The 24,864-nt window shown below is 37.6% G+C and overlaps 1 protein-coding gene and 1 pseudogene across 1 annotated transcript in view; both read right to left on the bottom strand.

Annotated features, from left to right (window-relative positions):
* The window catches only part of LOC131756812 (EGF-like and EMI domain-containing protein 1), a 512,622-nt gene that overhangs the window by 62,828 nt on the left and 424,930 nt on the right, over nt 1–24,864 (bottom strand). Inside the window, 1 exon segment of the mRNA XM_067033965.1 lies at nt 6,531–6,653. Within this exon segment, the coding sequence (XP_066890066.1) occupies nt 6,531–6,653 (123 nt within the window).
* LOC131757521 (nucleotide triphosphate diphosphatase NUDT15 pseudogene) lies at nt 15,637–16,144 on the bottom strand (annotated as a pseudogene).

The following is a 24,864-nucleotide window of genomic DNA, read 5'->3' as shown; positions in this document are numbered from 1 at the left end:
TCAATTAATTGAAAGGTAGTTACAATGAAAGTCTTTAACTTCTTTCATCTCCAATTTGAGGGCAATCTCTTTGCATTCCCTAGAAAGAATCTTCTACTCCTTTTATCAAATAAAACTTAGACATCACTGATCAGAACACTGAGATCAAAAACAAAAGAATCCATTGTGTGAAGACCACCACATCTAATAGTTTTCTCAATCCTTTTTTGCTAAGTTTAGCATTACCTTAAAATGTAAAACATAAAACTCTGATGTAAGAAAATTTATTCAAGCTCAAAATTTTACTAAGAATATCTATTTAATCAAGCTTCCGGGTTGTACATCTACCCTCTTCTTCTCACCTAACTTCTGTTTATTTAGAATTAAAAAATGACCTCTGATTCTGTTATGTTGCACACTTCATCACACAGAAAAATCTTTGGTTTACAGCTTCCAGGTAACCTTTCTTCTTCCTTCCCCCCAACCTCATTTAGTGAGAATAAAAAGGAACTGTTGAACAAAAACAGTTCCTGACCACTTCCAGCAAGTGGAAATAAAGAATTCTTGTGTTAAAGATGAAAATAATTAAAATGTTGTTTATCTGAGGTTTCTCTGTGCAGACACCAGTGATTCCATTTGTTTATTTGTGAGTACAGATGTTAATAAACCTATGTGCTGAAGGCATGAAAGAGAGGTAAGAGAACTATGCAAGCATTAAAACTTTCACTCATTTAATTATTTTGTCCCTCTGGGAAGGCTAATTTCAACAAATATAGCAGAGGAAGGACATGATTATGAACAGAGATTTGAGCTGAGCATGTTTCACAAGGTTGTTATAAAAAAGAAAAAAAATGGAAAGACAAAGATTTTGTGAGGTATACCAAATTATAGCTAAAACCTTACAAGTTACTTAAAATGCAAATTACACAGCTAAATACAGAAAATTTGGGTAATATAATTATTTTGGTATCTAGCCCCTGGCTGTTAAAAAATAGCCACTGGCAAAAGAAGTTTAGCCTACATTATCATTACTTATATTTAGTCATATCTACTAAAGTCTGCCTCTCAACAATGAGAAAATCTTCAATTCAAAGCTATCAGAAGACAATGTATTTTGTCCAAAGTCCAAAAGCTAGAAATACTGCAAGTTTGAGTTTTTTCCCAACAGGCAAATCCATCTGGGTAAAGTCCTTACATCTTTTTACATTCTGTTATAATAATAGCTAACATTAACTAATACTTGCTGGATATTTTATAGGTATTGACGTCTGTCTAAAAGTAGAAGAGTAAAATGGAGATAGACTAGAGAAGGGGGAATAAAGGAGAAGAGATGAGTGCATTAGTCCACTTGGGCTGCTGTAACAATATACCCTGGTCTGGGTGGCCTTATCAATTTATTTTCTCACAGTTCTGGAGGCTGGAAAGTCCAAGGTCAAGGTTCTAGTAGAGTTTGGTTTCTGGTGAGAGCTCTTTTCCTGGCTTCAGATGGCCACCTTTCAGCTAGATCCTGGTATGGTGGAGACAGCAAGCTCTCTGCTCTCTCTTCTTATACAGGCACTAAACCCATCATGAGGGTCTTCCACCCTCATGAGCTCATCTAAACCTAATTATCTCCCAAAGACTCCACCTCCAAATACCATCACATTGGAACTTTGGGCTTCAACATGCACATTTGGAGGACACAATTCAGTCCATAGCAAGGAGAGAGGAAGATGATCGAAAGTCAGAACCGGGTAACAAGAATGTAAGTACAGAGAGGCAGCAGTCAAAGGTGAAAATTGTGCTGTCAGGAAGTCAAGAGGAAGATTTAGAAAAATGAGTGGTTAATAGTGTCAGAGGCCATTGAGAAAGGCATGGAAAAGACTCTTCTGAAAGCTGATAATTAGAAGGTCATTAGTGTCTTTCATTTGGTCTGAAGCCCAAGTGCACACATATAAAACTATACATTACAATGTGTCATTAAGGCAACACTAAATCATATGGTATTAGAAGAAAAAGAAGGAATGCTTTTGGCTGGGGTCACCAGAGAAGGTTTAACAAGCCAACGGACATTGAACATGGAACATGGTAAGTAGACTTTTGACAGGTGGAGTCTTGGTGAGAGAGAAGTCTAGGTTGAGTAAGGTAAGGTGTGGAAGTGGAAAAGGGCATAGCTGACTTGGAGAATTGAGAGTAGCCAGGTTTGTTGGAGAATTACGATAGAAATGTAAGAGAGAAGTGATAAATTTGCACTTATAGGGTGATAATATAAGGTGGATTTCTTTCATCAATAGCTATTATGAAAATACATTATTTTAACCCTCAGCTCTATTTACTAAAATAGAATGTAAGAATTTCATTTCACAATACCGTTATGATTTTACTTAGTCTTAAAATATTTATCAGAAATTATTTTAAAGCATTTGATTAGAAGTGAAATTAGCCAGATTTTCCTGAAAACTTCTTTTGTTCAGAGTGAAAGTTACTTGATTTCTTTGGATCTCAGACTTCTTATCTCTAAAGTAGATTAGGCTGAATTAGTCCCTGGATTGCTCCAAAATATGATTCTATGATACAGAAAACAGTATTTTGAAAAAAGCACCAAAGTGTAGTTATTGTTTTCATTAAAAACATTGAAGTCATGCACTCATTTTTATTAAACTGGATATAAAATTCTCACTCACTGTTTTTATGTGGGACTTTCTAAAGTCTAAGTTCTTTATATACTTTTCAAATAAAATCTGAGCTCTACAAAATCATTATTCCACAGAATCCAATGGAGTTTTAAAAAATCCAGGTTAGCAGCTGATATGTAACAAATTAGTAATTTGGGGAACTCCATAATATTATAACACTTTAGAGATGCAGTAACTTTAAGGTCATTTTGTCCAGTTTCACATGAGGAAACCAGACTGTAGAGACTGCAGAGATATTAAGTGATTTGCTGAAGGCCACGCACCAACTTGGATTCTACCGTGCCACTGTTCCAATCCAGGGACGAGAGTCAATGGTGGACTAGTATGAATATTTCTGTCTTTCTGATGATGGCTAAACTCTAGTTTCCATTTTTTTTAAGCCGTTGGTTTCCAAGTAAAGGGAAATTCAAAAGTATATGTATTACTTGGTAATATCTGTGTTAATGGAGACCACTGAGAGCAAAGCAAATCTGGTCAAAATTTCATTTTTGACTGCTTTCCCATGCTATGTCTGGACCCTTCACCAACCAGGTGTAACTGTGCTGCTCAAGGACAAGGACCCAGACCTCTGGCCCAGAATCCCATTATAAAGGAAGGTGTAGGGAGAAGCAGTCATTGACCAGTTTAGCCTCGGACTATACGAAAGTGTCGTGAGACCGTATCATGATATAACAGTATCATGAAATCCTCCCACGTACACACCTTTTAAAGAAGCACCATCATAAGGACAAAATTATATGGGGGATATTTTGAAGTGTCATAGATGCCTTTAAAAATCTCAAGAAAGTAACAGGCCCTTGCCACCAGTAAAGTGACATGCATTCCAAAAATTTGCAAACAAATTCAGGGGATCATACTGAGGGTCACTGAGGTCAAGATCCCCAGTTTTACTGGGATCACATTTTATCAGCAGTCCAGGCAGTACTTTATGGGGAACCAAGTGGCCTGTACACTATCGCTGGATATTATGGACCCCCTCTCTTAACACCACTTTGTGTAACTTTATCATTCTGGTGGAGGCTGACTAGTAACTGCTGGCCATATGTCACCACAAGTGCACAGCCCTTAGAGAGGAGATTCTTTCTTGAAATTAAGTCATCTTAAACTCTGTAAGGATTTGGGGTACAAGAAGGTTACTGCTGCAGTGATTAAGAGAAAGTGCAAAAAGTACCAGCGGCTCTAACTCAAAAAGTCACACTAGCTTAGGCCTATGACTGACGGGCAGAATGGGGCAAAGGAAGGGAAAGAAGGTCGAGAGGAAGGAAGAAATGGAGGCAATTAAGTTCAAGGACTCTAAAGTAGCGAAATCATAAAATTCCATAACTCCATCTTCTCTTCTGTGACCGGTCATGAAGAATTTCTGTCTACTACAGTTTCCTGGTAAGATCAACCACCATTCTCAGTTTCCTGCCAGGTAACAAATACCAAAGGGAAAGTGGGCTAATTTAATTGTCCTGTTTTAAAAAATATCTGACCCTTGCTACAATATTACTCAAAATACAAACCAATGTGAGACTCAGTTCTCTACAGTACACCCTTTCTTTCAAAGCAAACAAACAGTTCTTATCCTCAAGCTCACATTATTAGTATTTAAATACAAAATGCTTAAATTCTTCTTGAGTTCATTTTAACAAGACTGCTGTAATTGTGTCAACTGAGGTTCTTAGGACCATTCTTTGAAACTAGAACCAGTATATTCGTGTGACAGAGGCATGAAAATTTCCACAAAGGTCAATTGCTGGACTCTTGAGTCCAGTACTTCTGTGGAATGACTTCCAAGGGGTTAAAGGCTTTAAAATGACTGCAATTTCTCTAAAGAGAAATCCATATTTCTCTTTAGCTTCATTTTTAATTTGTACACTATGCTGAAATTCTGTACAAGGAGAGGATCAGTCTATGCAGCTGCAAATGTGCTATTGCCATAGTGTCCATGTGTCTGTACATGATGGATTTTAAGGAATAGAAATAGAAATGATAAACCATAATATTCTTATCCAAGTCCACCTTTGACCTGAGGTAATTGACACAAAAGTTGGAAAATTCCAGAGCAATGGTGGTGAGGATCAAGGAAAGAGCTTAATGATTTTACTAAGAAATAGTTAATAACCGCCAGAGTTTAAAAAATTAATTATACCTGAAGATATAATTTTAGTTGGTCACTAGAGTGTTTATTTTGCCTTAATGCAAAGACCAGATACCATAGATATATAAAATTCATTACTTTGAAAAATATTTTTATATCAGACATAAAAATTCACCAGCTCAACCTTTACCAATAAATACCATATCTGCATGTATAGGTCATCCTGCCCCTAAATATTTTGTGACTGAGAGAAGTTAGAGTGGTAGTTTAAGGATATTACCAGCTGAAGTCTTTACAGGTTGGGGATGGAGATGGGGATGGGAAAGGGATTCCTGTTGCAACAAGCAGTAATTTTCAAAAAGAAGGGGATATTTGGGAGATTACAAAAATATGCATGTGCTGCTGTCCCACCACTGGTGCCTGCTGTAGATACTGAGTTCCCTGATACTACGATATGGCTTCTATCTGCATCTTCACTCAACTCTGGAAAAGTCCTTTCTTTGCTCTCAAACCCTCCATTTTCTTCTATCAAAAATCAGATCTATGACTAGGACATCTTTACCTGTTTCACCTGGCTTTCTCTCATTTTCTATGTTAGGAAAAAAAGAGAGTATATGTTATGAAGTTAAGCAAAACTGGCTGATTTCTATCCCAAATGTCATAATTATAGAACACTCATAAAATGCTAATAATTTTGAGTAGATGGACAAGTTAACAAACCCTGTATAAATTAAACCAGCAATTAAATTGTGTTGTATAAGGTGCTATTCTTTCAGTATAAGATAGTTTTCAAAGGGACCTGGAGGGGAAATCAGAATGTGCTTGATGCCATCTGAGGATCATTATTCAATAAAAAGAACACTTTTATGTAAATTACTTCAGTTAAACAAAAACATTTCAGGGAGATCAGCTCAGTGCTTTGCGACCACCTAGAGGGGTGGGATAGGGAGGGTGGGAGGGAGAAGCAAGAGGGAGGGGATATGGGGATATACATATGCATATAGCTGGTTCACTTTGTTATATAGCAGAAACTAACACAACACTGTAAAGCAATTATACTCCAATAAAGATGTTTAAAAAATAAATTTAAAAAAAGAACATTTATAAATCATACAAGAAACACAGTAATTTTAAAGTTTTTCTGGTTTTTTTCCTGTGTACATACTCATTTTAGGAAATTTATAAAATTCAGAAACATACAAAGACTTAGACTTAACAATAATAATCTTACCACCCAAAACTGATATCTAAGAACATTTTGATACACAATAAGTGTATAGTAACCTCAGATTTCATGTGTGTAGTTTTAACTATTCTTGAGAAACCCTAAACTCCTTAGTATATAATCTGTTATAATTTTTGCTGTTATAATCATGAGTCCACATCTGAGTCTGGTTTGAAATGAGTGAACATTGTAGCTAGTGATTGTAACAGCCCAGCCTCCTCTCTTTATTGTGAGTCTGTGCTGCACTTGTTGTATATAAGCAGTAATTAACAAATTTATACTTTACTGCATGTGGCAGAAATGATACCCTATGGAACAGTCATATATTTGGGGGGATCCAAGTTTTGCTTGTGAATGTTAATTTCTATATTTCCTTCCCCATCTTTTTTGTCTTTTAGTCTTTTAATAGCAAAATATCTTTTGTAAATTCTAAGAGATAGAATTGTACTTGAAAATTGTCAGCTTCTATAGATGTTTTTACAATAGAAAAACCTTTTCTTCCTGCCCCTACATGGGCAGGTTGATTTTCACTGAAAACGACTTCAAGCTGGTTCTAATGTTTACTCACTTATGCAGGTGCGTTCATCAGCATGGAGACTGTACCCCGTATCACATGCACAATGGAAGGTGCCCAGAGTGTTAATACAGCGCTGTTGGCAGCCTCCACTCACTACGGTACATTCATCAACATCTAGAGGAGGAAGACAGATGGCCAGGATTACAATGTCATTCCAATGTCAGCTTCAGAGAAGTGGCACAATATTTCTTTGATACACAGTATGTGTTTTATTGCACAAAGGCACCATCTCTGTTGCCACAGTTCTTTGCCTGTTTGATCCATTTTACTCCACAGTATAAACAAAAAAATGTAGATAGAAATTTTATTGAGCTTTTTAAAGCCCAGCAACGATAAGCATAGGGATTGTCTCACAATTTTCTATTCTTCACATCCTGATTAATTAGACAGATCTGAGATATAGATATTTCCTTAGGGAAGGGAACCTGGAGGGGAGAATTACAATGAGCTACTCTATCTGAAGCAGCACACACGAGTAGATAAACATCTTTACTGGTCTGACGCTGTTGAATAAAGTCAGTAATAGAGTTAACACCCTGACTCTCCTTCTCATGGGCTATGGTGGACATCAGGGCAGAGAGAGAGAAATTCAAATCAAGCCATGGTTTGGAGTTCTTAGAAACACATGGATACATTTGCTCCATTAACTCAGATTCTTCCTTATCTTTCAGGGTTCCACTCTCTGAAATACTTAGCATGTTTATGTGTGAAGTTACATTAATTTAGAATAAATGAAAAGAGGTCAAGACTCATGGTCACCTATGTCTTACGATCAGTCAAGGTTATGATAAATGAATATAATATTTGTCTTCCTTTGGAAAGGAAAACCAATTTATCTCTTAGAACCTATACTTCCTTGTACCCTATACAATCAGTTCTGATATATCTAAAATCACAACAAGAAGATATCCACAAACACAGGGAAAGCTTTTCAGATAATCAGTGATTTTTCAGGTAATCAGAGCTTCTAAATTTTCCGGTTCAGAGAATCTGTTTTGTGACATGTTCCAAAGTAAAAATCAGACAGAAAGGTCAAGATTTATTCTGCATATGTCTCATGCAGAGAATGTCCCTGACTCCCCTGTCCCCAGTTCCAGACATTCTGGCAAAGACTGTTGAGTATGAATATTCTTCACTAAAATATGTTATCATAATAGATAATTAGCTTTACATTGAATGAGATTTAATTCCACAGGGCAAGATCCTTATTCTAGAAGACATCAATATTGGGAAGGAATACTATTGCAATCTTTCATCATAGGCCCTTTTCACACTGAAATCCTAATGAATGTTTTGTACTGTAGTAAACATTAGGGCATTTGACCTGAGAGAGAAGCACACGAGTTTTCTTTTACTTGGCTTTTTTTTTTTTTTTAATGAAGAAGAAAAAAAAAGAAGACTATAAATCACAAAATAAGTCCCACATTTTAAAATTACTAGTTTACCATATTAAACACAGTCTAGTATTTTCCTTCTAAAATTAGATATTCTGGGGTCATTCTGATATTTTAAAAGGAATCTTATTTTAGAGATACGACCTACTGACTTTTCAAAGTGTTAGAATTTTTATTAAATTTTGAGTCTGTGATAAACAAACCACTAATTTTTTCCATATAAACTAATATCAAATCAGAATTATCCATTTGTAACTTGTACTTTGTGCAGGGCTTTAATATTTATGTTACCTAAATTTTTATCTTTCTAGCTTTAGGGTATTATTCACAGGGTTGAGATATAATTTTGAATCTTAATTCTGTCAACCCCTGAATTATATATCCTTCCCAGGTCTTTTACTTTAGACATACAAATAAAACTCTTAATTCCCAAGAGTCATATGTTTTTATCAACAAAACAATCAATATATCAGTATTTGCCATTATCAAAATTTTTTATAATATACCATATATATGTATTTAAATACATTAAAAATGTCTTAAAGAGTGTACACAGATAAAATGATTACTTCTGAGGAGGGAAGGAAGGTATCTGACTGAGTAGAGTGCAGGATGTGTGTGTTGGACAAGGAATGTTATCCACATCTATAATGTTCTAATTTTTCACAAGAAAGTTATTCAGTTACTACTTGTGTATTAAAAAGTAATTTTAAAGAAAGAAGCATAATAAGAACACCTCCCCTTCCCCTTCAAGCTCCAATAATGTTCTGGCAAAAGAAACCAAGTTAGTGTAAAAGAGAAAAATCATTGGGTTCATTCCAAAGATTAGAGTGGACATTGATTTTAAAGATGAGTATTCTTTCAGTATGTTTTAGTGTGTTCATATTCTTAATCTGCCCCAGAACTATAATTAAAGTACTATAATCTATTAAAAACACATAAACACTAACAGACAAAAGCAAACCAAACTTCCTCTGTACTCTGAGTCAGATAGTCTTGGGAAAAATATCTTAGTGTTGAAACTTATTAACCTGTCACTTTGCCTCTCTGAGACTCAGCTTCCTCATCTGTAAGATGGGATAATAATGACTGCCACATGTATTATGCTCTGATTTATGTTTTCCTTTCCTATTCATGCATAAGAGATTGGAATAGACGGCTAATGCTTGAGATTATATGTAGAAATCAAATAGGCAATGATAGAAGTACTGAGAAATGTGGGAATTCAGGGAACGGGAAATGCATTTGGGCTACAGTGATAAGGGAATGTTTGAGGTAAAAACTGAGAATTGAGTGCATGGAGAAAAGGATGGGTAATCCAAAGGTGCAGAGGTTTAAATGTGCAATGTCTGAGATTCAGTATTTAGACCTGTCAGGTTGGTGAATAAGGTTGGCAAAAGAAAGTAAAGTTGAAAAACAAACCTAAAATCTTCTTTTAATTAATTTAGATAGCAAAGTCTTCCTCTTCTTGATTTACAATACAATACACTTCTGGGCAGGTTGAGACATAACAGGCTGTGTTCACACAGTAGCTAAGCAAACTTACTAACAGTTAAAAAAATCAATCATTTATAGAGTGGTACCAAATGCAAAGTAATTGGTTTGACTTTCTTCTTCTTTTTTGTCCTTTCAGAATACACTGGATTTACTGATTGTTTGGGCATTGTGTAACCTACCGGTCTCAAATCTGGCAGTGCATTAGAATCACTTGGTGGGCATTTAGAAATGCCCAAGTCTTGGTCCTGTCCTTAAAAACATCTGATTTAATTGGTCTGGGGTAAGACTTGGGAATCAAATATTTGAAAATCACCTTTAGTGATTCTAATGGGGAGCCAGAGTTGAGACCCCCCTTATGTAGTTAATGCTTTAATCTCCTAGAGATCTTATTATAATGCAGATGCTGATTCAGTAGATCTGGGGCTGAGGGGCTGGATTTTGCACTTCTAATAGATCCAAGGCAATTCTGAAGCTGTGGTCTGTGGACCATACTCTGAGTAGTGAGCCTGAGTCCTCTGTTCAACTGTAAATGTCACACGGATCACAAATGTCATGATTTGGCTCAACTTCTCAGCTGTTTGACCAAAGCAGACCAATTCAGTTCAAATAGATAAATCAATACTCTGACCAAAATAGTGTGTGTATATACATACATACATACATACATATATACATACATTAAATTATTTACCAAAACCTCTGAAAATAAACCACCCATATTTCCCATACTATTCACTCAATAATAGTTAATATTTTAAAGACAACGTTAGCATTATCTGTTATGAGAAATGACTTTCTTCTGTAAAACATGAAGGACATTTTAGTTCTTTTCTGATGAAATACCTCTGATATAGGATAAAGCCGGGTTAAATTGCCATGATATTAGACACTCATGCTGAAGCTGTCACAAGTGATTTTCTTTTCCATCAAGATTCTGCCCAACAGAGTTAAAAACCAGAAATGTCAATATTACATTAAAATGTTATTATGAAGTATACTTCATGTGAATAAACCATTTCTCCAATTTTTCTCTCAGTTATATCTTAATGTTAGATGCTTACAGAAAGCCCTGCCCTCAGAATTGGAGCTCCAGGACACTGCTGGGAATAATGATAAAGTAATTAGAATTTTTTCAGCATTATCCCTATGATATGGACCAAGGATTTGATGATTTTTATACTGTAAAAGAATGTCAAAAAAGAATCAACTATGTCTGCTATTCTTCCTTTTTAATGTCCTTTCTCTAAATATTTCTGCTGTATTTATCCCCCAAACTATTTCCCCAGATGATCACAGAATATAATAGCTTAAAAGAATTCACACTATTATTAAATGTATTTTGCACATAAAAGCTCCCAGAGACAACAATGATCCACTTTTGTTTCCAAACAATCAAGGTTGTTTTATATCATTTTTTTAGAGTGTGCAGCCAGAGTAAGATAAATTATTCTTCCATTTGCCTTTTAATATAGGCAATATAAGTTTCTGTTCTCGGAAACCTGTTGATTGGAAATAAGCATTGCTTTATGTTAAAGGCCGCAATATAGAAGGGTTAGATTTCAAGGAAATATTAAAGGGTGTGTTGAAGACTCCACTAGATTTTCTATGTGGCTTTATTTTCACTCTGTTCTATTATACTTTCACTCTGATATGCAATACTGCTGACTTTTCACTTGTATCTTAATTCTGTAGTTCCTGATCGGATGAACTCCTTAAGGTCAAGGATCCTGTTATATTAAGCATTTTCTGGAATAGAGTTGATACTCCATAAATGTTCTATGAATGAATGAATGAATGTGTGGTTTGAGAGCCATCCACATAATTCAGTCTTCTATCCACCCATATTCATCAATGGGATTTCTTAGAAATGGGCTCTGTTCCACTTGCCCTCTCTTCACCCTTGAAATAGACTACTGACATTTGTTTTTGACCCTTCACAAGTTGCTTTAAAAACTCCAGGGCACAGAGTAATTTTTGTTTGCTCATGAACAAATTTAAATTGTGTCTATAGTGAATATTCACAGGTTGGCTGTTTGGGATTCATCCATTTTTCTTGTTCATTAATACTCAATAATTATCAGGTTTTCTTTTGGGGAATTTTATCGCTGTCATTTTAGAGAAACCATGTAGATTATATGGGACTGATGAACACCACTTCTCTCTCAAATCTGAGGTGGACTTTTCTTGGCAGAAATCTACCTCTATCTGCCACAGTGATTGGACCAGGTAATGTCTTTATTAGCATATGACCCTCTCAGGAATGAATGAATTAGTTCAGATGTGATCCAATCAGCAGGAAGTTCAACATATAGGTTGGGAACCCTGGGACATAGAGGTCCTGTTGCTCTGGAAATTGTAATGTGTGTACGAGCCATCATGCAGTAGCCATTTTGTTCCCATGAATGAAGCCACACTAAAGATAAAGCCAACAAAGAGGACAGAGCTGAAGGACTAACAGAAAACAGGAATTGGAGCCCTGAAGGAACTATGCCTGAAGCCCTCCAACCTCTGACCTCCTCTGTTAAGTGATTCAATACCCTCCCTTTTGTGGTTTAAGCATTTTAAGTCGCATGATTCTATTGATTGTAAAAGAAATCATCGTAACTGAGGCATGAATACTGTAAAGTGGGTGTGCAGGAGGAAGTTACCCAGTGCAGCTCAAACTTAGTACACACTTTCTAAAAAGATTTATTGTCTTCCAATCAGTAAAATTTTTAATCTATATTCACCAAGGCTTGTAACATTATTGGAGCAAATATATTCTGTCAAGATTCTAATGAATTTGAGGATTTGTCACAATTTTGGTTCATTTTTATTACAAATATATGGGTTTATCAAACTGCCTGTGCAAAGTTGTGGCATATCTGATAGTGCTAGAGGGGTTGAAGATGGCTTCTTGAATGGTTTCCTCACAATTGCTCTGTGACGGTTCCTTAATTTGGTCTGTGTAGAGTAAGGATTAAAGCAAAAAAGTATTATGCTAAAGATGTGGCTAGGGCCTGATTATGGAGAGTCTTTTCTGCCATACTAAGGAAACATGGCTTTACTTTATAGACCATGGGCACCAGCAGGGCGAAGGAGAGATTAGAGAAGTGGGAGACTGAAGGCAGGGAAACCAAGTAACAGCAATTGCCAAAATCCAGATAAAAGATGATGAGGACTTGACCTAAGCTAGTAGCAGTGGAAACAGAGAAATGTGAGCAGATATAAAAGAGCTTAAGAAGAGAAAATCAAAATGATTTGGTTATTAGCTGGATGTGATGGAGAAGAAAGAGTCAAGGTCAACTGACTTGAACAACTGGATGGCTGGCTGTGGCATTCACTGCATTCACGGCAATAGCACAGAAGGAGGAACATTTGATACTAGAAGAATAGTTCAGTTTTGGACATCATGATTTGATGGGCAAGTGAGATTGGCACTTAGGGATATATACCGTAGGCAACTGAGTATGTGGACTAAAATCAGGAGAAAAATATGGGGGGATTTTTCAGCTACCATCTGTCTACCTGCACAAGTCTAAAGTTAGGAGTCATCCTTGATATTTTCCCTTCCTTCACCCACATTTGATCTAATACCAAATTTTACTATATCAAAATTATCTCCTAAAACATCTCAAATCTGTCCATTTCTCATGTCCACTGACACTACTCAAATCCAAACTAAAGCCCCCCCCTGCCCCCCACCATTCACCATTGGGTCTTCTAATATCTGCTGCACCACAGTGATGTTTCAAAAACAAAAATTTGATCATGTCACCCATTCCCTCACTGCTGTCTCAGTTTTATACCCTTCAATTCCTTCCCATTGCTCTTAGGATTAAACTGAACACCAGCGTGGTCTGGAGGCCCTTGTGTGGTCTGATCTCTGCTTCCTTCTCTAATTCTCTCTCTCTCTCTTTTCCTTTTTTTTTTTTTTTAAGATTTCTTTTATTAATTTATTTACAAATAAAAAACCATTATATGTTAACATAATTTTTATAAAAAATATAGGTAATTTTCTTTAAAGAAAAAACAAAAGAACCAGTGAGAAGAGTGGCATTGTTTTACATCTTTGTCGATTTCTTTCACATCTAGCTTAATAGAACAGAGCTAGACTTTCATATCTGCTTTGCGTTCAGTCTGCTACGGTATCACACAACATGCAAACTCCTCTGTACACTCAGGAAAGAATGAGAATGAAAAAAGCAAATGAAGTCTTCATATGACAAAAACAGCTTTAACACTGAGGACCCTTGAAAGGGTCTTGAGGACTTCCCTGGGTCACATTTTGAGATCCACTGCCTTAGTCTAATAGCATTTTACACATAAGGAAGCTGAATCTCAGATCAACTGAGAGATCCAAAATGACAGGGCCTGTTAATGATGGGATACAGATCCTGGATGGTTTGTCTCACCTCCCTTGCTTTACGTTCTCAATCGGAAACCTGGGAAATACATCCTAAAGACCTGTCTTGTTTGCTCTAGTTGAAGGGGCTGTCACAATATATTACCAAAATATTTTTTGATTTAAATAAAAGAGGAAAATCAACAAATGTGTTAAATTCCGCAACGGGAATACTGTTGCAGAATGTCCTGCACCACAATTAGGTTCTCTATTAGAACTGAAACACTAAGACAAATTCTGCACTCTCCTCCATGCACACTGGTAATGACAAACAGCACAGTCAATACCACAGAGAAATAGGGAAAGCAGAATTACCACAACATCACCATTTATCACATTTTCTGAGTCTGAAATACAATTCATAACACAATCCCTGAAAATTTTTCGCAAGTACTGGCTGAAAAGGTGTTGGGTATATTAAGAGACTCCAGATAAATTACCGGCAATCACTTGGGACTTTTCAGATAAAATGGAGTTGTTCTGAAATGTAGATTTTTTCATTATTTAACAGGACCTTGTTTTGCCTTTTATGTATGGGTTGGCCAAAAAGTTCCTTTGGTTTTTTGGGTAAAAATAAAAGACACATTTTTCATTTTCACCAAGAACTTCATTGAACAACGTATTCACCGTTTTGTTCCACTATCTTCTGCCATTTTTCAGGCAACTTCATAATTCCATCTTCCCAAAACTTTTTATCTTTTTGAGCAAAGAACTGTTCCAGGTGCCTTTTACAGTCTTCCAGGGAATTGAAATTTTTTCCATTAAGAGAATTGTGTAAAGACCAAAATAAATGGAAATCCGAAGGTGCAATGTCTGGTGAATACAGCGGATGAATCAGAACTTCCCAGCTAAGCTGTAACAGTTTTTGCCTGGTCATCAAAGAAACATGCGGTCTTGCATTATCCTGATGGAAGATTATGCGTTTTCTGTTGACTAATTCCGGACGCTTTTCGTCGAATGCTGCTTTCAGTTGGTCCAATTGGGAGGAGAACTTACTGGAATTAATTGTTTGGTTTTTCGGAAGGAGCTCATAATAGAGGACTCCCTTCCAATCCTACCATATACACAGCATCATCTTCTTGGGATGAAGACTGGCCTTTGGTGTGCTTGATGGTGGTTCATTTCACTTGCCTCACGATCTCTTATGTTCCACATTATCGTACAGTATCCACTTTTCATTGCCCTTCACAATTTGTTTTAAAAATGGAACGTTTTCATTACGTTTCAGTAGAGAATTGCATGCAGAAATATGGTCAAGAAGGTTTTTTTTTACTTATGTGGAACCCAAACATCAAAGCGATTCATATAACCAAGCTGGTGCAAATAATTTTCAACAGTTGATTTGGATATTTTGAGTATGTCAGCTATCTCCCGAGTGGTATAATGTCGATTGCTCTCAATCAATGTCTCGATTTGATCGCTATAAACTTCAGCTTGTCTACCCGACCGTGGAGCATTATCCAGCGAGAAATCTCCAGCACGAAACTTCGCAAACCACTTTTGACACGTTCGCTCAGTCACAGTACCTTCCCATACACTGCACAAATCTTGTTTTGCATTTCAGTTGCATTTTTACCTTTCTTGAAATTATCAAGCATAATATGCCGAAAATGTTGTTTTTCTTCCATCTTCAATATTAAAATGGCTACACAAAAATTCACCAATTTTGATGTTTTTTTAAATGCACACTGATATGACAGCTGTCACAATACAATCTAACAAAATTGTTTCGAATGAAGTTAAAGACAACTAAGCGCTACTAGAGCCATCTTAAAGGAAAACCGAATGAACTTTTTGGCTAACCCATTAAAAAAAAAAAAAATCAGGGAGTCTCCTTGTTCAACTGTAGGTGATTTCCTTTATATCCTACCAGATGATCCAAATCTTTAAATGGATCATAGCCTTGTTCCTTTAAACAACGTAGTGCCCAGAGAAGCTGGTCCAGGGGAGGAAATTCTTCCCAAGGAATCCACTCCCAACTTTCATTTTTCTCAGGTTCTACATACTTTGGTTCTGAACAATGAGTCACGTCCACCTCTCCTTTCATTAAAATAGTGACATAATGGTAATTCTCTTCCTCAACGAAAGAATTCACAACCGAGGCCAAGTGAACATTTTTCAGGTGAAGAGCTGCTTCTTCCCAGGTTTCCCTTTGAGCACATTCTTTCCAGCTTTCACCGAACTCCAAGTGGCCCCTGGGAAGTTGCAAACTGCCGGCTCCAAATGACCCTTTCTTTCTTCCTCCCCAGGAGGATGCAGTGAGGATGCCTGCAGCTGGTCACCCCGACTCCTGGGCACCGCCCCTGCGGCTCTGCTGCACTGGCCGTCATAGAGTGAGAGTCTAATTCTATCTTGCTCTTCTTTTCCCCTAACGATGTTTTAGCAAAACTGATCTTCTTTAAGTTCCTTGAGTACTTTGTACTCTCTTTTATTTCCTCCTCTCCTCCTTCACCTACTGAGTACCTTTGCATTCTGTTGATGTCTACCCAAGCACCACTGCCTTAAGGAGCCCTGCATTTCTCCTTTACCCTAGGTCAGATTGATGTGTTATACTTTCTTAGGACTATCTTCCTTTACTTTGGAGCCATTAACTCATCTATAGGTGTAGAGTCATATGTGTGATTATTTGTTTTATATCTGCTTTCCCTATTAAAGACTAAGTCGCATGAGAGCAGGAATCCTGTCGGCTTTACTCACAATAGCTAACCCAGTGTTTGGCACATAGAAGGTGTCCTAAAAATATCTGTTAAAAAAGTAAATGAAAAGGTACAGAGTATTGGCATCTCCACATAGAAAGTAATTCAGGCACAGGAGTGGATAATATCATGAAGTGAAAGCATGTAGATAAAAAAGAGAAAGGAGGTTAACAGAGGACTCTGAGGGATATCACCAGTTAAGACAGCCTGAGACAGAACACACAAATCCGACCAAGAAGGCTGTCCAGAGAAGTAAGAGGAAAATTAAGAGAGTCTGGCATCATGGAAGCTGAAGGAGGGGGAGTTTCAAGAAGGAAAAAGTGGTCAACACAGGGATGTCAAATAGGAACTAAAAAGTGCCCACTGGATTTAGCAACAAGAATTTCATTGATGAAAATGATGAGGAGGAGGTTGCTAATAATAACAATCTACGTAACAACTACTGGACACGAACAATGTGCCAGGCACTGCTCTCAACTCATCACATTTATTGACACATTTCATACTCAAAACAGATCTATTTAGTGAATATTTCTATTATTTCTACCTACAGAGGAAGAAGCTGAGACTTAGAAGGCTGTTTCAATGGAGTATCAAATTGATCCCAGATGCAGTGTGGGGTGTTGAAGAAGAAGTTGGAGACAAAGAAAGGGAGACAGAAAGTTAGGACACATATTGTAATAAGTTTGACTATTAAGAAAAGGAGGTTGTAATTGGACAGGAGAGTGTGGTAGAGGGAGAGAGTTTTTAAGGTGGACCAGATTTGCATTCGTTTAAATATTGATGGGAAGGGACCAATAGAGAAAGTTGACTTAAAGATATAAGAGAGGGAATTCTCAAATTATTGAAAATCTCAAACCATATTAGTGCATTCCAAGAGAAAGTATATGCTGGGAGTAGCAATCCACACCGGACCCTGAGCATCCTTACATATTTTATGTCTGATCACTCTTTACCCAAGCCATTTTTCAGCGCTGGGTTTGCACAGAGAGATGAGCTAACATCTCCACTGAGAAAACAAACAGGCTTGTTTCCACTAACTCTAAAAGTGGTGGATTCCCCAAGCTCAGTGTTCCCCTTGTTTAATGCAACCAATTGATGTGTAGGCATCTATAATGAGCCTTTTGTGTAACTGCTATGGGATTTGGGGAGGACGTGGGGAATTGACACAAACAAAGGAAGCTCTGGCTACTGCTTTTGCCAGGCATAATAAAGTCCTTTGTTTCTAACCCAGGAGTCTCATGTCTTCTGTCAGCATCTATGAAACAGTTACAGTCTAATTGGTTAATGTAAAAGTAGGGTAGAATCTGAGACCCTACACAGTCCTTGTTATATACAGAAGAGAAATCATACACATGAGCATCTGTTACTCTGGGTTAGAGAATCATGTCCATTGCAGAGTGGAAAGACCCGAGCAGCCACAGAGATGTTTCTGTTTTCTCCTTGTTCCACTTATGCCTGTTGATTGCTTGTAGCCTTGAAATTATTAGCAAAGCATAATACTGGATAGATCTCTTATCTTCCTGGGCCTGATTTGACAAGCTGATCCTTTGTGTTAGCTCAGGAAGGAGGAAGGAAAAGACGTCATACTTCTGTGCCTGCAAGGAGATTTTAAAGAGCATCGAAAATACCCAATCCAGGGAATCAACAATTTTACTGTATGTTAGCTCCTTGAGGGCAGAGATGATGTGTATTTTGTTTATCGCTGTATTTCCAGTACTTAAATCAGCGCCTGGCCCATAGTATGCACAACAAATATTTGTTGAAAAAGTGAAAAATAAAAGGGACTTCCCTGGAGGCCCGGTGGTTAAGACTCCGTGTTTCCACTGTGGTGGGTGCAGGTTTGATCCCTGGTCAGGGAACTAAGATCCCACATGCCACCTGGCATGGCCAAAAAAAATTTAAAAAGTGAAAAAAATGAATAGATGAGTAATAGATAGATTAATTTAGAGGAAGAAGGCTCAGTAAAAAAGACTGAGAAAGAGGAGTGGGAAAAGGTGGAAAGAAGCAGACAGTGTGGAATCCTGGTACCCAAGGAAGAGAGACTTTTTAAAAGGGAATGAACAACAAAATCAATTCTGTTGTAAATCAAATAAAATGAGGACTGAAAACAATCTGGTTGATTTGGAAATTATAAAGTCTTTCTGCTACAGTGCAGAATGTGGACAGCAAGTTAGCCTTTGGGGATGACTATTTTTAAAATTTTTTCCAAGCCCAGAATAACCTATTCTTTCTTCTTATTGAAAACAGAGCTTCCAAGGTCATGCTTTCTTGGATCTATTATATTGCTGCTTTATCTATAATACGACCCAATATCATCTCTGAGGATCACACTGTGATGAGGTTCTGGTATATTGTGACACGATATTGTCCTCACAGTCTCTTTATGTGAGGGAGCTGCAAGCAATGAAAACAAAGCTTGTATACAGAGCTTACTGCAAACATCAACTTGACATACACTTAATGATATGCAACACCAACTTTGTACTTCATCATATCACACACAAATGGCAAAGGAAGGTGAGTGAGCCAGTAAAACTGAGCTGAACAAAAATTCATCTAGTTTATTTTGCTTAGCTACTTTTCTCTACATCCAGTTCAACTCACAGTCCAAATACATTCATTCTCTTCCAGTTTTCAAGAAAGAGCCAAACTCTCTGTAGGCTGAGAGCTAAGGATATTATTTCCAGGAATGGAAAAGGCATTCACCCTAGGCATTTGGTTAGAGAAACAGAAACGTTTAGCCAAACTCAAGGTTCACCCCCTAGGAGAATGAAAGGTATGATCCTCTGAGAGATTTTAATCTTTTGGACAGTGACTGGTTCTACTTCTCCTCTTTTCCTTGGGGTCTAACATAACTCTAGCACTTAGATGGTGCTTACTAAGTGTTTCCTAAATGAATGGTGAATGGAGACACATCTAGAGAGGGAGAAGAGGGGCCATGGGAAAGGGGAGGACAAAAGCAGGGCTTGGAAATCAGAGACAGGTAATGAATAATGGTTAGCTGACTGCCTGCTTGATTGAGATAACTGGGTTGATCTAGAAATTATTCAAAGACCTTTGAATACCTAACTCTAAGGGTCTTGAATAGGGGGGAGGGGTACCTGGAGATCTGGATACTGTAGAGGTCACTGCTTGAAAGGTGCATTTTTTCCCAGGTGTTGGGACACAGGACAGAATACACACTGGGGTTCTGTTGATAGATGATAGATAGGTAGGTAGATAGATAGATAGATAGATAGATAGATAGATAGATAGATGATTGATAGATAGATAGATAGATAGATAGATAGATAGATGATAGATGGGGAGCCTTTTCTTGCCCAGTGATTGTACAAGCGAATGGGAAAACTTTCTTGGGAAAGTGAGTGTGAGGGTGGCGTTCTCCTCTCAGGGTGGATTTTGATTAGCTTTGTCCCCACATATCAGATTCAAGGAAAGAGTAAGATCCCTTAATGGTAGTGAAAAGGAGAGACACACAAGCTGGGACAGCCAGCAGAAAAACTAGGAGAGTGGCTGCTTTGGGGCCTTGGACAGCTCTAGGTCATGGGGCAGCTGATGGAGTGAGAAGAGGATTCAGAAGCTAGGGATTAAGACTCAGAGACAGAGCTCAGAAACTAGCCTCTGTCTTTTCTATTACCTCTGGTTAACCCTACCCCTTTTAGTTGACTTCTCTACACCTCAACCTCAACTATCAAACTAGCTAAAGGGAACTGGCCATTTTATACATCCAGAAACCTCACAATTCGTACCACGAATGGGAGTCTGATAAAAAATGTATGTGGCAAACTGATATTATGACTTTAGGGGGTTCTAGTAAGGATTTTATCTGAACACAACTTTTTTCTCTTCTCTTTTCCATGATTACAGAGCTCCTTTCTTGTGGGTTGGGGCAGAGTGAGGGCTGTTGGCACCCGTCTGTCCATGGCCACCATCAAACTATAGGGTGGGCCCAGGACCCCAGCTGGGACACCCTGAGAATTCTGTCTCTCTAACCACATGGTTAGATCAAGGAAGGGCATGTGACCCAGATGAAACAGAATCTCACCATGGACTTTTGTTCATATTAGGAAAGAAGCACTGCTTTTTCTATATGATGCTTGAGTTGGTCTTTACAAAAGCTTGAGTTTGCTTTATACATTTGTGAAGGTAGTTAAATTGGGTGCCACTTCTTGGGTCACCTTTATTTCTTTTCTAGTAAACTTTTTTATTAAAATTCTAGGGATAACTTATTTATCCAATGGTAGGATTCGAAAGGGCTTTAAAAGATAAACTATTCCCAACTCCTACACACGGTAGGAGTCCCTTCAACATTTTTAACAAATGGCTATTCATACTCTGATTATACATCTGCAGAGAGCTCACTGTTTTATCTTTTTTATGACTTCTTCCTCCTCCTATTTCTCCTCCTCCCCCTTGTCCTCTTGTATTTATGTAACCTTACCATATACAAAACATTTGGAAAGAAAAAAATGAATTATGTATTTTTTCCATCAGAGAAAGTTATTTTAAAACATAAAAAAATATTATAAACACAATCGTACAAATAAAACAATGCAACACTTTGCTACTTTACTTATTTAGTAACATTGGTACCTTTCTTTAATTTGCTCTTGAGAATAAACATTTTATGTTTGTTTATAAGTTATACTTCCTTTTTGGAAAAATATGTTTATGTTTTTCACCCATTATTAAGTTACATTCTCCTGTACTTTCTTTGTAGCTTTCCTTGTCTGATGTTTACCAAAACAGGTACAATTTATCATAAAGTATTACACATTAAAGATGTAATCTTATTTTTTTTAGTTTTTTTTCTCTTTGCCAACAGCTTTCAACCAAATTTCCAAGAAAGATCAATTTAAATTAAAATGCACCTCTAGTTAATCCAGGATTTAAGCATTTAATTAGAAATCCATTAAAATAATTGTATTCCCTTTTAATGTAGTTACTTAACCTGTAGTTAAATGAGACTTCCATTATTATAAAATAGCTCATCTCTAATCTGATATTATATTTCTTAAAATTATCTCAGAAACATTAGCACTTGTAAATTAAGTAGAAATGTGCTGAATTTAAACCCTGAAGTTCCTGTTCACAATAACTGGTGCACTGATTATATTTAAAAGCCCCAACTGGAACAAAACAATATTGCCTTTTCTCATTTCTTTCTTTAATCACAGCCAAATAAACTGGAACTGGGAGAGTAAAATTTAGGTATCTTCCTTTTTAAAATTTAAGAGTCATCTACAAAGGTTTTTTTCCCCTGAGAAAACTCATTTTGTGTGTATACAATGAGTACAATTAAACATAAAAATAAACACTTACGTGGCTCACGACTGGCCTTTATCTAGACCAAAGCTCTGAACCTTTTCATTTTTTGAAAGTTTCAACACCATAGGACCTAGACTATTTCCCACTCTGACTCCAGACTTTCATTTGTTTATTAATACATTCCTCTTGACTACTTCCCTCTCCTTTTGCTGTGGCTCCAGACCCTCATCTAAAAATTCCTCATTCCCTAGGGACTTCTTGTACGTCTCTCCACCCAGCCAGGATCTCAAGCTGTCCTCACTGGCTCTCCAGAATCCTTTGCCTGATCCCATCCTATATGTGTGTGCCAGTTCTGAATGACAATCACCATCCACCAGGGGTCAACTTATCCGTTAGGCATAGTGCCTGGGACCCATAATACTTTTAGAGGACCACATGAACGTTTTAATACTATAACCTTTTAGGTTGAAGAAAATATTTTAAGATAGAATTTTTATATCATTGCAATCATAAAATATACATTAAAATTTTTTTGTGACTGAAAGGGTCCATGAAGGCAAAAATGCCTTGGGGTCCATGAAAATCCTAATATGGCTCTACCATCTACTTACTCTACTTTTCCACCAAAGACAGCAACCAAAGTTAGCATTACTGAGGAACTCTCAAAAACAATTCTGCTCATGCTGATGCCTATTGAATTCTACAGTGGATATTCTAAGCTTTTTATATGACACACACACACACACATGCACACATGCACACACACATACTCAGAGGCAGCTTCAAGGGCGTGTGACACTTACAGTGGCAAAGGGCATTGGGCTCAGAAGGGCCCAGTGTTTAGAGTTTAACATTCTACGTTCACCATTTTGAAATATCTAATACTTTAACTTGTGTTTTGTAGGTGAAGTCGGGTGGGACAATAGGGCATGATCCAAGGACTTGGAACCTCAACTCACGCATCTTTTCATCTCCTACCAACTCCCCTTCTCTCTGGAATGGTTCCTCCAGGCTGCCCTTCCCCACCTGTACCCAGTGACCATTGCTGCTCTCTGTTGCCCACACCCCTCAGTGAGGGCCTGACCATGGGTTGGGAGAGGGTTAGGGTTTGGTGAACATTCTCCATGACATCTTGGCAAGATTTAGCAGCAACTGGCCACACTCCAGGCTAGCAGCCACAGAGCACACCTGGAGGATGACTTTGCAGGGTTGAGCCTCCCATTCAGCCTTGATCCGGTACTGAGCATGTCCAGGCACAGAGAACCCTTGGGCTTTGCCCATCCACATTGGATAAGGCTGTAAGCAGGTAGGCAGGAGAGATTGGCTTTTTGGTCCCCAACCAGGGCACTGTGTGGGTTCTCAGGCACACACATGCTTAGTTGCAAGGCAGTACAACGGGGCCTGTGTGAGTATCTGCACTTCATCAAGTATCCCCATGCCGAGGGGCACGGTAGCAATAAACACTCTGACAGGATGAGAGATTATTTTAAAAATAAAAGCCTTATATTTGAGTACCTACAATAACACTTTTTCCTTACTTTTTGAACAACAACTACACATTTTCATTTTTGCAGTGGACCCTGGGACTTATGTAGGTCACCCTGCACACATTTCTCAGGTCCCAAGGGCTGCTCCCCTTTGATCTTATTGTGAACCCTGAGCTAGTTAATGAGAACCCCTTTGACTTCCCTCTTTCTATGACAAAATGCTTCCTATTTCCACTTCTCTTCCTCTTCTGTTTATGGGTTCTAAAGTCAGTTTTTCTACATGATGCCCTCAATCTGATTCCATTTCCATCCTTCAGGCTTCATAACATCAGTTATATCCTTGAGCTTAACTCTTCCTCTCTCCCTTGTCATTGGTTATTTTTCCCTGTGTCTTCTATTTTCCAACCCTTCTCTTTACCATTTTGCTACACCTCTAACTCCAAAAGCCAGTGGCCCAACTGTTACTGTCCCTGCTTCGTTGACCTCCTCTGGCAGTTAGGCCATCTCACTCATCATACTGCTAAAACCGCCTGATCAAAGGTTACCTGAGATTGCCTAGTAGTCGTGGACCTAGTACTTTGGACCTTTCTGTAGATGTGGATAGCACTGACCAGCTTCCTGCTCGGTTCTCTCTCCTACCTTAGATTTGCTGTCCTGGCACTTCAGTGATTCTCTCTCACTTTCTTGACTACTTCTTTCCAGTCCTGGGTATTTTCTCCTCTCCATCCTATCACTCACCAAATGGAAGTTTAACAGAATGCCCAGTAAAGATCTGAACATACCAGAAGTTGGAAAATTTCATTTTCTTGGCCTACAAGTAATGCATGTTTTTCAGAGTAGAGACTGGAATTCTCCATTGGGATTAATGTTGTCTTTTTCCTACAAGAGATTTCTTCAGCGCCTGTACTCTTTTATTTAAGAAGTCCTTCAGGAATCTCAAAATCAATGAGGTAATTCAAACGCAGATACTTTTGACTGAGACATGAAATGTTCAGTTTAGTCATGTAAATTAGATGCATTGGCAGAACTGTACTTCTACTATCACATCCAAAAATTACAGGTTAAATACTTTGGCCCAAATCTGACAGCATTTAAATGTCAAAGTGAGGATGCAAACCCACAGTCTCTGATGCTGCATCTAGTGGTCTTTCTCCTTCATACCATGCTGCCTATAACTATTTTTATTTGGTCTAAAATAAATGACCCCTAGTACTTAGTGTAATATCTTGGGCATAGTAGATAGCCTAAGAGAGATTTATTAATAAATTAATGATACTACATATGAATATAAACAAAAGTACTCACACTGAAAAAAGATACCTTGCTTAACATAAAAGAGATCTAATAGGACAACTTATTTATCAAGAGACACATCTTCAATCCAAAAGAGTCACAGATGCCAAGGATACAGTTGACAATGTTAGAAATATTCCAACAAATGTCACAGTATGGACTTAGACTTAAGTCATTCATTTTAGAGAGTGGATATGATTTGAAAAGGGAGAACTCTATTAGCACCTGACGTGACAGTGTAAGCAAAATACATTTCCAGGTTTATCATTTAAGAGTTTCTGACTGCAGGCAAACAAGGCATAG

Source organism: Kogia breviceps, chromosome 5, assembly GCF_026419965.1.
Source record: "Kogia breviceps isolate mKogBre1 chromosome 5, mKogBre1 haplotype 1, whole genome shotgun sequence".
In the NCBI taxonomy this organism is placed as follows: Eukaryota; Metazoa; Chordata; class Mammalia; order Artiodactyla; family Physeteridae; genus Kogia; species Kogia breviceps.
The sequence above is the reverse complement of the archived record's forward strand: the minus strand, read 5'-3'. Positions and strand labels throughout refer to the sequence as shown.